A 13,174-nucleotide genomic window follows, 5' to 3' on the forward strand; every position below is an offset into this window, starting at 1 on the left:
ACATTGAGCTATTACAGAAGACTAAGTGCTTAGGAAAAAGCGGCTGTAGGTATTAACAGCAGATGTGCTGTGAAGTAGTGATTTTGTGAAAAATTTCTTAAGATTTTTTTTTCCGCACTGGATAACTTTACTCAGATTAAAGTTTGGATTTCTCAAAAATGTTCATTACTACTGCAATTAAGGGTTCATTTATCTTAAGGGTTTTTACACACCTTGACTAGAACTGGATGAGAGTTGCTGGGTTTATTTCCATATGGTATTTCATACAATTTGAAAAAGTTATTCTCTGTTGCAATTGTTCTGAACATGGCTTAAAAAATAAAACCACAGTGGCTATACAAAAACAAGGCAACCTGCTTGGACTTTGAACGAAGACGACACAGACTTTCAGCTCATTCAGCTGAATCCCAGATAAACCATAACCTAGTTAGGATATCCTACTTTACACAGAATATTAGGTGTCCTGAGTCATTAGTCCTACCAATCTTTCATCTAAAGTTGATTTTACCATTAACAGCCGTGAGCTGATGCACATGAAAGCAGATGCGCTGTCCAAGGGACTGCATTCTGCCCCTCCCCGGTAGATATCACGAAGAGACACGTGATAAACGCTCTGTCTGTGGCTCCTGACAGTCGCTGGATAAGCTGAACACAGAAACCCGACTGCACCTCCTCTTCTACAGAGATAACTGGATTTTTTCTTTATTTTTTTTTCCCGTCCCGCGCTGCTCACCAACTCCATCCACTCCCATTTTATATATCTAGTTCTTCTTCATTCATACCGTGAGTCACATTTGGAGGACACGGTATTTCAGGTAATTTCTCCTAAGCTTTTAAGATTTGAGCGGAGTTTGAGTGAAAGTGGACACATCTCTCTCTCTCTCTCTGTCTCTCTCTCTCTGACTCTTTCCCTCGCTCAGGCTGATGCTGTGATTCACTTGAAAGCAGATCTTGATCGTCAAAAGAGGATTTTAGAGTCGGGCTCTCCAACAGACGCGGAAATATGGACGATGCTGATTATTAGGAGTTTTTCCGAATCGTTTTCTCATTTTCTTCGTGCAACTGTTTAGGGGTCCCGTGGAAGTAGAGGTCTACGCGGAAAGGTAGAAGGATATACTGCATATTGCTCAAGCAAAAATAAATAAATAAATAAATATATATATTAATACTTGAATAAGTAATTAATCCCACAAATACGTAAATATAATCCCCAACCGGTTGTGTTGTAGCGGTAGATGTGACGGTATGGGCTATTAGAGGACGGAGCTTTTGAGCGAAACGTGGAATTCCGATGAAGATCTAATTTATGAGATAAAAGCATTATCATCTTTGAAATCCATCGCCGACACTTATTGTGCAGTTTACCGAGAAAACTCAGTTTATTTAAAGTATAATTTTTAATTAAAGCCAGCGACCAACCTTTCTATTTGTTCGACCAATATATTTTCTTTATTTGAAATGCTGCGGAGAAATTAAAGAGTTTTGCTTCTTTCTCAGTGTAATATTCATTGTTATTTTAGATTTAAAGAAATGCCAATATAAGTGAAACTGGAATGCAATAATATGACGAATGGCTATGAAAAGCACAGTTAGGGATTCTGACTGAGATCCAGAGATTTTTGGGAAAGGTGGTCTTTGTGGTTTTGTGTGTGAGGGTGACGAACACAAACCGACCATTGTGAATCAAGTGACGCACTTATTCTCATGTTTAGTGTTCAGCCGGGAGCAGAGCATTCAGGGCATGTTTAACGGAATGCTGAGGTAAATGGTCTGTAGATCTTGTCTCACCCCTCCTAATTGTAAATGTTCCCCAAATACAACATCCGAGTGATGGATTTGTCTTTGTTCATCTTTTATTGTAATTAAGACCCAAAATGTGAATGTTTTGAACAATTTGTGACTTTTTCCCTTCAGAGAGGGGAAAAAAAAATCTTATATATATATATATATATATATATATATATATATATATATATATATTTAGCCAGTGAGATGAACTCATATGTGTGATTGTCAAGTGCAGCAGCTTGCTTCCTGGAAAGAATTGGTGATGGTAATCTAATGATACAGCTTGTGCTTATTGTGACAAAGGGCTCCCTGGCTATACTTCAACTTAATCACAGTATTAGTCTAATTCTAGCCTGAAGGCATTGCCAAAGTGGACTTGGAAATGGATATGTTGAAAATGCTGATGCTGTATTAAATCTGCTTCTTTTTTTTCTTTTTTGCAGAGCGCATCAACGCAGAGAAGTGCCTTGACAGGCAAACTGTGTCTTATGCTGAGCTTATCAGCCAACGTGACTCCTTATGGCATTTTTCGACTCTGCTAGCTAGGACACGGGGTGAAAAGCCCTAAACAAAAATTCCAACGGCTCGCCAGAGAAAATGCACTTAAACATGAAAATTACAGTTGCTATTTCAACTTTTCATTATTACATGAAATAGATACTGTTTGCGTAGCCAGGAGATATCTGAATCACATGCTTGAAGTAAGCTATGGCAGAGAGAACCTTCGAAGAGTTTAAACTGTTTTGGCGAGAACAGTGAGATATTAGGCCACCGGCCTGGACAGATTTAAGTAATGCTGTCTGCTCCAGGAAGCAATGTTTGGCTAAATCAGTTGTCAGTTAAACCTGTGCTAACATGTAATCGTATACCTTACAATGCAGCAGTTCACACTTACAAATTTACTTAGGCAGTCAGTGCTACACCAGACTTTTATCACAGTTGACCCAACATACTTTTTTGCGTAACCTAAGATACATATATGTAAGTTCATAAGCGATTACTCCTAACTACAGTCTACCAAGTTTGTAATCGCACAATGGTTGTACAAAAGCTGCACAGCGCCCATCTCATATGGGTTGGGATCCTCATATGCTGCTTCATGGAAATAGGCACCTGTCTAGAATTTACAGGTACTGAGGGACAGTGGGCTAGGTTTCCAGTGTGGAATGCATGTTGTGAAAGTGAAATGAGCTTCAACATGAAAACAAAGAGCTCCCACGGGGTCCTTGTTTACTTTGACGACGAGGGATTTTGTGACTTTTTAGAACTTCTCCTAATAAACGGCAAACTCAGCCTTCGCTACTCAATCTTCTGCGCAGAGCCTGCAACCGTGGTGTCTGACACGGCGGTCAACGACAGCCAATGGCACAACGTCACAATTAGGAGAAGCTTTCAGAACACAACCCTTTCTGTGGATGGCGAGATAAAGTGGGTGGAAGTGAAGTCGAAAAGACGAGACATGACTGTCTTCAGCCATTTGTTCATTGGTGGAATACCGCCGGAGCTAAGGTCTGTGGCGTTGCGCTTGACGTCGGCAGCTGTTAAGGATCAGCCACCTTTTGCAGGATGGATAACAGATATAAAGGTCAACAACACGGAGTCTGAAATGATCAACAGCGAGGGGGTCTTAATGGATGTCTGTGGGACAGCCAACATGTGCTTAAATGGAGGAGTCTGCAGTTTAATTAGCAATGAACCGACATGCGACTGCTCTCACACTGGCTTCCAAGGGAAGGACTGCAGTGAAGGTAAGGCCTGGACTTTGTAATTCAGCACAACGTGGTTTTGACATTACACAAATTAACCCAAATTGTTGAACTCAACCTTAGCTCAAAAGTAATGGATTCCCTTCCTTTATCTGGGTAAGCTCTGGTTGTGTGCTATTGATCTGCTATACAGTTGTTTGTAAAGTTAAATCTCCTTGAAGGCCTCATTAGCAAGCAATGCAGGTAACTTTCATCCCCCAAAGGTGTCCTCTATAACTATAAAGCAGGTCCGTGGGGATCAGTTGACCTATAAAGTATCTCCAGTGAATTGCTGCAAATTAAAGAGCAATGATTGTCATCATAGTCGATGGAGTAAACATGAGTGATATCATAAAACAAATTAGATGATGGCAATAGAAGAGAACCCACATGCTAACAGGGTGGGGTTTATGGATTAATGAGAGGATTATAGTGTTATAGTGTTGCTCAAAATACACAGAGCTCGACACTAAACAAGCATTTAGGACAGTATTTTGATTGCATAAACTATAAATAATATAATTTTAAATAATAATTTTAGTTTGAAGTAAAACATATTAATTGAAACAAGCAACAAATTATCTTTATCACAGCTTTTGATCAGACTTTCAGGAAAAGACAGTGTTGCAAATAAGAAAAACAGGAACAATAGAGCAGTTAAATATAAAGACAAAGGGAACATATAAGTCCTTTGAAGGTAATGGAAATAAAACAATTAAAATATCTTTCAGTGCCTACTGCTTGTATCTGCAAATTTGCATGTTTTCTGTTTTCCTTTTTTAGTTCTTATTGTGGACATCAATGGATAATCATTCTTAAAAAAACATTGTTTTTTTTTTCCATGCAGCAACAATGTAATCTGTTTTGTGACTTTTTCACGGCATTAATCTTTTCGACTATAAGATCACTGAGCTATTTTCAAATAACTTAGATCTATTGCATAAATTATTCTTAATTAATCCCCTTTAATTTTTTAGGGTAGTATAAAAACTGTCTTACAAAGAGTGCATGCTTAATACTGTTTAATAATTGTTTGTTGATTGGTCGTAAAATGTTTTATTAGATTTCTTTACAACCCTTATGCACAGACACAGTGAATAATTCCCTCTACAGTAAAGTTGTTTTTTTTATTTCTACCACACATTGTTTCCTATTCTAAACTAGTTGGAATATTCTATGAACCTTTTCCTTCTGTTTCCCATGCTGAAAGCTCTGGCTTAGAAACTGAAAAAGCGGTGCTACGTAGCACCAACGATCGACCCAGAACTCCTTCAAACATGAGCAGCAAAGCAGGCTCATCTAGACAAACCAATCAAAATGTTGGAAGGACCATGTGCTAAACTTCCAAGTTGACTGTGGTCGATTTGCTTAATTCAACCTTAACATTCAAATTATTAAAAGGCGTCACATTTTCTGTGATGCCGTGACATAACTGATATAACGTGATATAAGTAGGGCAATACTTCATAAAGAGCTGTTGCCACAGTTGCTAATTGCTTAATTTAAGTTTTAAATATTGCAAGGTAAGGTTAATAATCCTTTCCTCATGCATTGTGTGTAACTTTTGTTTTTCACCACACCTGGTGCTGATCAGAAGTAAACTAGTGTAAATGTGAGGCATTCACAAACATTGCTTGTAAGATCCACCCATAGATTATCTATAACCACTTCTTATCCTTGAGGGGTGAGTAGTCTCACCCAGCAGTCATTGGGTGAGAGGCAGGGTCCACCTTGGACAGGTCGCTGCTTATCATAGATGTGGCATTATTCAAAACAGTATTAGTAATTTAAGATGGTGATATTAGAGCCTGGCTTGCAGGAAATACTAAGTAAATTTTTGATATGTGCCTTTCTTCCATCTCCTTGCATTCCAATCCTATTCAGAGAAAAATCGTATTAAAGGTACTGAATGAGAGCCTAGAGATGTGGCGCTGAGCACATGCTTTGATTGTGTAAAATAAATCCAGTTCTTTTACACAACCAGTTAATAAGTGGTTTTAGCTGGAGCAATGGTTAAGACCTGCAACCACTTTTGAGAAAAAAACCCTACCGCCCTATGACCTCAATAGTATAACTCAAATATAATACATTAGTTATTTCTTTACATCAAGCAGCCTGTATTAGTTCATCTAACAGATTACATTCATAAATTTGAAATGAAACATTATTGTGGCCGTATATGTGCTTGGACCTGCCACTAATGTTTGTGTAGTTTCCATTTCAGCTAAAGGCATATCAGAACATGATAATGACTTTGCCATTTTAAGAGGCATTTAAAGTATCTAAACAAATCTGTCTCAATACTCAAGCATCAGCAATATTCACTGCCCTTTCAGTTCTAACATTGCAAGGTATTGTTGGTTGTGGTCCTAAATGAATTCCTGGAGAGAGCTTTCTTCTGGGTGTGCTATTTGATGTTTGTCACAAAGTTGTTTTTTGTTTTTGTGAATCAGATGAAGAAATTGTGACTGTCACATGAGGGCATTTAATGACAAAAGACTTGAGCTTAAAAATTTACTGATGAGAAAACATTATTTATTTATTTTTGCTACAGGAGTGTTGAACAGTCACAGTCAGTGGGGAATGGAGTCATTACTATGACGGTCTGAAAGCTTTTCCTTATTGTTTAAAAGCCCTTTTGAGAATCTGCATCATCATAGGCTGTTGGCTATAATGGGGGAAGACATGTCCTGAGAGTTACTTACTGTATATGAAGCATAAGCATGCTTATAAATAAATTATTTTGCAAGTTTCAATAGGTGTGATTACAAAAAAGTGGCATGTTTACCTCATTCTGATGGTCTAAATTTAGCATTGTGCATCTGTTCACTCAGTTTAGATATTTTCAGTCTAAGTATGAACCCACTTTTCTGACCTGATTACAAACTAGCAATCGGTGTAATGTGCCGATGTCACTTTTCTCCTTGTGTTATGCTTCTGGCCTCCTAGAAAGAAATATGCAAATTATGAAATAAAAGATGATTCTCTTATATAATTAGAAATTGCTGCCTTTTTGTAGTACTTTAGAAAGCATTGGTGCTCTAGGAGTTTCAAGAGAAATTGCGTGGCCCTGATTGGTTTGCATTAACAGTTTTGACAATATAATAAATACACCCTTATTAAGTTGTGTTTTTTCAAGGAGACAGAAAACTTCACATCCACGAAGCATGACCCAAAACCAATTTACACTTGTTAGTTGTTAATTTTGCTTTATGGAGCAGAGCAGGGCTGCATAGAAGAGGGCCTTCATCTTTTTTGATTAAAAAATTGTTGCCTGTGGCTGTTGAGACGGATTCATAAAATAATTATAAAACACACCAACCCTATACATCTGTAAGAAAGAGCACTTTTACAAGTAGCAATAGAATTGGACTGTAAGTACAGAGGGACTCCTGAAATTACCAAAACACAATATAATGCATAATTGCAATAATGCACAAGTCAAAATAAAAAAAAGTAAACACAGTGTTTGCATATTATTTACACTTGTGAAAGAACAAGGAAGTTAGAGCAAGAGTGGAAGGAAAAGTATCTTTCTTTCTCACCCTATTTTATTTCTCAGCAATATGTCATGAAATGTTTTCTAACCTTTTGAAATCTGACATAGAAGAGTTAACTCTCTTCTAGCTTGACTTGATAGATACTCAACCTCACTCACTGGCTTGAGAGCGTGTCTCTGAGCATCAGTTTTCAAGTTGTGCTACAGATGTTCATTTGGATTTAGGCCTGGACTGTGCCCGGACTGTTAACAATTGTTTTGACCTAAATCGTTGCACTGCAGCTCTGTTTGCCTCTCTGACCCAGTATCAACCCCTATGCAGCCTCTAAAAGATGATACAACCTGCCTTTGCTCGACGATTGCCCATTATGGTGTTACCACCAACAAGATGTCTGTAGTCGCCATGAGCCTTAATGCTGTCCCTGCCCAACCTGTCAGTTCAGTAATTTTTTTTTAGTAGTTAATGACAGCAGTAGTTATTTTAGTGGCTTCATAGGAATGAAAGTTAAACAAAGAAACTCTGAGCCAGTAGTAACATCTATACTAGACAGGAATATGCATAGCTTAAGAGAAAGACATGGCCTACCACAGAAATTCTGGGTCTAGTGAGAGAGCATAAAGTTATTGGCAGCAAAAGCTCAATTTATAATATCTGCAGGAAGATGCCACAGCTAATCAGCGAAACCTGGAAGTAAACCTTACTAAAAAAAAGTTTTAGCCGTAGCCTTTTAGGTAAGTTTTTGCCTCCAAGACTAAAGCTGTTTCCACAGGTGAATTGGAGCATTGGAATATCTGCCTCCCTTTTTACTTTTAGAAACTCTGGCGTCCATCAATAGCCCTGCAGTGTGAGAAAAAAGTATTTTGTTGGGAATATAGCAAGCTGTTCTTTAATATAAGATGGACCTCTATTATATGCTTTATATAATCGTTTCTTGGATTTTTCGTTGAAAAGGGAATAAAAAAAAGTTTCTACTTTCAGTTTTCAACAGAACTCTTGCTGCAGCATTATGGATAAGCTGAAGGCTTTTAGCTAATTTTAAACTTTGAACATTTTCATAACTTTATTTCTGATCTGCCTGGTGTGTTCCTTGATTTTTGTAATTCAGTTTGTTTTTTAGTCAATCCCTCAGGCTCCCACAGAGCAGTGTGGGCCTTTTGTATTATGTTAATGGGTAAACACAACATACCACACTTTCTTGGAGGTTCTTAATAGCTAAAGATTAATTATTTGACTTTTACAATTATGCTACATTGTGTTGCTCTGTTTGATAAAATTATCGTAAATTACTTTGACAGTTGTGGTAATTTGACAAAAAGTCCAAAGGACTGCACAGAAAATGTGTAAAAAAAAAAAAAAAAAGTCAAATTGGGATTTGGATAATTGGGACTGAAACTATCTCTTTGTTTGCTGGCAAGCTCTCAAATAAACCATCTCATCCATGTTAGCATCAAGCATTTAGAAGTGAAAGATAAATGTCATTTTAAAAAAAGACAGCCAAGCTGTTCTTTCAACTTCTCCAAATCTAGCTGGTGACTACACAAGGATCTGGTTTAGGAGTATATTGACATTTCAAACTTATTTGTGGATTGGACAATTTAAGAACTGTTTTGTTACTTTGATCAGATGAAAGGATTATGGGATTTGCCACCAGACCTGTCAACTTCTCCCCATCCAACTGGAAGCGTGGACATTACATGACGTCAAACACACGCATACACATGCACAAATCCCCACAATTGGTTGAAACAATTATTTAAATGCACTGTTCAATCAAAAAAGTTCTCTTGAATCTGTCCTTTTGTTTCTCATTAAATAAATAACATAGATGCATTGGATAAATGCATATTTTATCATTATAAAATGCAACCACGTTTACTTCATCATGCATTGTTCAACCATAAATCAGTAGAAGTGAGAAAGTAGGACAGACTTAATTCTGGACATTACTTTATTTTATTTGGCCATTTCTATTATTTATTTTTAAGCATATCACCAAATAGCATTTAGTTATTTGCGTAATCTGGAGACAGTATACTGGTACATCTCAAAAAATTAAAAGGGCAGTTTTTCTTGCCAGTCATCTCAGAAAGTGAAACATATTATCTAGAATTATCAAACATCCAGTTATATATTTCAAGCTTTTGTTTAGTGCAATTTTGATAATTATGGTTCGGAGATTATGAAAATTAAGTGTCTCCGTCAATTAGAATTCTGTGATAAAAGAACCTCCTAGTGTCACACCCTAATCATCTAATTATCTCAAAACACCTGCAAAGGTTTCCTGAGCCGTTAAATAGTCTCTCACGGGTTAGCAGGCTGCATAATCAGTCACTGACACCCTTCACAAGGAGGGTAAGCCACAAAAGGTCATTGCTGAAGGAGCTGGTTGTTCAGAGTTCTGTAATCCAAGCGTATTAACAGAAAATTGAGTGGAAGGAAGAAGTCTGGTAGGAAAGGTGCATCAGTAACAGGGAGAACCACAGTTTTGAGAGGATAGTCAAATGTAATTCACTCCCAAATAGCCACTACACGGATGAATACTAGACTTGGGCTACAAATGTTGTATTCCCCGTGTCAAGCCACTCCTGAACCAGAGATGTTAGAGGTGTCTTACCTGGGTTAAACAGAAAAGGAATAGTGCAATGGTCCAGAGTTTTGTCTTCAGATGAAAGTAAATCTGCATTTGGAAATCAAGATCCCAGAGCCTTGAGGAAGAGTGGAGAATCAGAATGAACATTGCTTGAAGTCCAATGAGAAATTTTCACTGTGTTTAATGAAGATCACAGTCTACAAGGAAATTCTAGAGCACTTCATGTTGTATGGAGATGCTGATTTTATATTCCAGCAGGACTTGGCACCTGTCCACACTGCTGGTTCAATGTCTCTGGTGTTCCTGTTCTTGACTGGCCAGAAGACTCCCTTGACCTTTAACCTCATCGAACAATCTATGGGCTGCTGTAAGCAGGAAGATGAGAGACATCGGACCCAACAAGGCAGATGACCTGAAGGCAGCTGTTAACTCAGTCTGGGCTTCCATTACGCCTGTGCTGTGCCACAGTAGTGATGAGGCATCATTAAGTGTTTTGACACATTACCAAACCGTATTGGTATTGTGTCAATACTCTGTCACTTAATACTAACACCTGCTGGACTTTAAAAATCCCTATAGGCAAACTAGTTGACCCTGTCAACTGACACTGATTTGATGACCTTTAAGTCAATGTATTCTATATTATATTGCTTCATATCTTCATTTAAATTTAAAATATCGTTGATATTGTTAGTCAAGTTAAGTTTTCCAACATTTGGAAATTGAGTCTGTTACTCTTTATTGATACAACTTCTCCAGCTGTACAAGGAACAGATGAAGCTGGAGTGCAAAGAAATTGTAAGGAAAGGTGAAACAGGTTTGGACGGATAATATTTTGGTTGTCCCAATATCCATCTATTTGGAACCGCAAAAGATCAGAGATTACTTTGGCAAATGCATCCCATTGACAGATATCCTTCCTTATAAACAAAGTTTGGCTCGTCCGTGTCTGAAACAGTTACTGTGTGAGCTATGTGACTTGCTTGTAAGCGATACATGAGGCTTCATTCAATGAGCTCCAATCATCAGTGTTGCTGGATATGAACATAAGTCTACTTACACACAGCCAACAAAGACAAAACAAGTTTTCTTTTAATCTTTTTTTTTTTTAATGACGTTGGTCACTGTAATAAATTTAGGTGTTTGCAGGCCTATGCCACAAGCTAATTGCCTCTAAGCCACGGCACATTGGTGCAGTAAGTCATGCAAGAGGAGGCCCAACCAAAGATTGAGTGCTTAGGAATATTCTGTACATACTTTTCAGAAGCCTGACAATGGTGCTTAACACATCCATTGCCGAGGAGATGAATATAAATGACTTTGCTGTCAGGTTGTCTTGGTGTTGCAGCTTCATGTCATCCAACCGCCTCTCTATCACCCCGAACTTACACTGAATGTGTCACCGCTCCGCTGCGCACATATTATTAACAGACGAGGTCCCCCTCAGTTTTTGTCAATTTCTAAACAAATGTGACTTAAAGTTTAGTGCAACTTATGTGTCTTTCCTCTTCATGACACGTTTGCTGACTGATGTGACCTACTGTATATTCTGGAGAGAATTATAGTAGGATGGTTATAGTCGAAAAAACTGTACGAATTGAGACCTAATAGAATGTGAGAAATGTTAATTGTATAATTTCTAATTAATGCTCTATGCAAATCAGTCAACTTTAGTTTAGCAACGTCACAAGAAATTAGAGGTGTTACTGTCGGTGCTCTTTGTCTGTCAGGATTAATTACGAGATGCCTCCTGAATCATACACAGCAAGTGTTTTTGCATTTCATTGGTACCTTTTGTGGAAGCTATTCATGGTGTCTTTCTTGCAAATTTATTTTATTCCGCAAGTATTACAAGGTTTTAACATGACTTCCTGAGAATAAAAAAAACAAACAAAATCAGACACCATTTGATTATCTCTCAACTTTTACTTTAAAGGTGGAGTCATCTATATTATGCACTCATACAAAGATATTGTATTTTGCTTAGTTAAAATGGCAGTTTCTAAATAACATGACAAAGACGGCCCCCAAAAATAAAATGTTCGGTTAATGTCCAGAATAAAGTAAGTAAGATTATGAGGATCTCTGAAGTACTGAGAGACTTGTAAAAAAATATGAAAGCTAAGTAACCTCCTCATCATTTAAATAAGGTTGGTAAAACAAATAATATGGATCAAAGTGGTGTTACTGGTCATCAAAACAATAGTGTGTCCCCTGAGTTCACTCCAGAGGGACACAGTGAAGATACAAGTAACCCTCATTCTGGTCTTCTACATGAAATGCCTACATCCCTCATAAGAAAAGCAAGCTAGAAATTGTGTAACTAACAAATACTGATAGGTTTTTCAGTAATGACTGAGCGGTCCTGCCTTTGAAAAGAGTGAGACTGCTTGACATATTATTTATTTTATTTGTCTCAACAACAAAGTAGTTTTACTGAAGCTACGTTTTTGTTTGAGTTTCCCTTTAGCTTTATTCATTTAGCCAACAATTGATATTTTCTGCCAAGTAGATTTAAACGGCAAAATACACTGAAGAAATAATGTAATGCAAACTATTGTTAACTAGATAAGTTTTATGTAATATGATTACCTATTTTAGCTGTATATGCAAAGATAAATTGTGCCTTTCCTACCCAAAATTGTGTTTTCATATTAAAGCAGTCCTGATCTGACAGAACATCTGAGAGTATCCTGGGGTATCTGATACCAGGATGTTGATAATGTTAGACATAGATCCTAGGACCCTTTGGGTTTGGCGATGGGAACTTTGTGGGTTTGGTAACCTTCCCACAGATGCCATCGGATGCTGCCGGATTGGCATCAGGGGAATATGGTGGCCTGAAAAACACACCATAGCCTTTATTGTGTTACTCTACCAGTCTGTGGCCAATATATTGCAGCTGATCATGTTTGTCTATGCACAAATACACATCTATAATGTGTGTATATGTACATAGACATATACAGACATATTCATAATTATCTACTTAAGAAAAAAAAAATGTCTAAGGCATTTCTAGATTCCTGGCAAGCCAGACAAGGAGAAGTGAGTAACAGAACTCTTGATTATCAATCATGATCATTTTCTTTAGAAAAATTAACATGGAGCATTGGGTTTTAGCAGTGAGTGGTGCTTTCTGAGTGCTCCTCTAGATTTGAGTTCATTTATAAGCACAGCTCTACACGAATACTTGATTTAACAAATTATTATTCCGTAGCTTTGCCCTTGTTCACATATGAATTTAACTACTGAGATATTGTGTGGAAGAAGATGAATTATTAATGTGAATGAATGCTCCTGTTTCAAGTATGCCTGTCATGTAACAAACCATGTGATTCCACTGTATATCTGAAAGATGGGCCTTTTGCAGCTTTACTCAGAAAGAGATGTACTTCTGTCACTGAGTCCATAAACACCTATTGGAATTAAATGATTAGAGAGATTTTCTGAGAGGATTTTTGCTACAAATAAACAACTGATTATCAAAGGGAATTTCTAAATTTCTTCAACCCCCTTTTGACAACTTTAAATAAATAAATAAATAAATA

At 37.4% G+C, this 13,174-nt stretch overlaps 1 protein-coding gene across 20 annotated transcripts in view; it reads left to right on the forward strand.

Moving 5' to 3' along the window:
* The first annotated feature begins 624 nt into the window (after positions 1-624).
* LOC103134101 (neurexin-1a) overlaps positions 625-13,174 on the forward strand; it is a 277,111-nt gene continuing 264,561 nt past the window's right edge. For 17 of the 20 annotated variants that reach the window (XM_007546201.2, XM_007546208.2, XM_016668481.1 and 14 more), the window contains exons 1-3: positions 626-815; positions 921-1,103; positions 2,232-3,536. In XM_007546201.2, the coding sequence (XP_007546263.1) occupies positions 2,825-3,536 (712 nt within the window). In that variant the 5' untranslated portion in view covers positions 626-815; positions 921-1,103; positions 2,232-2,824. Of the gene's footprint in view, positions 816-920; positions 1,104-2,231; positions 3,537-13,174 lie in introns of all 20 variants that reach the window. The other 3 variants (XM_007546203.2, XM_007546209.2, XM_007546202.2) reach the window with 2 other exon arrangements.

Source organism: Poecilia formosa, unplaced genomic scaffold (genome assembly GCF_000485575.1).
Source record: "Poecilia formosa unplaced genomic scaffold, Poecilia_formosa-5.1.2 Scaffold15, whole genome shotgun sequence".
Lineage (NCBI taxonomy): Eukaryota > Metazoa > Chordata > Actinopteri > Cyprinodontiformes > Poeciliidae > Poecilia > Poecilia formosa.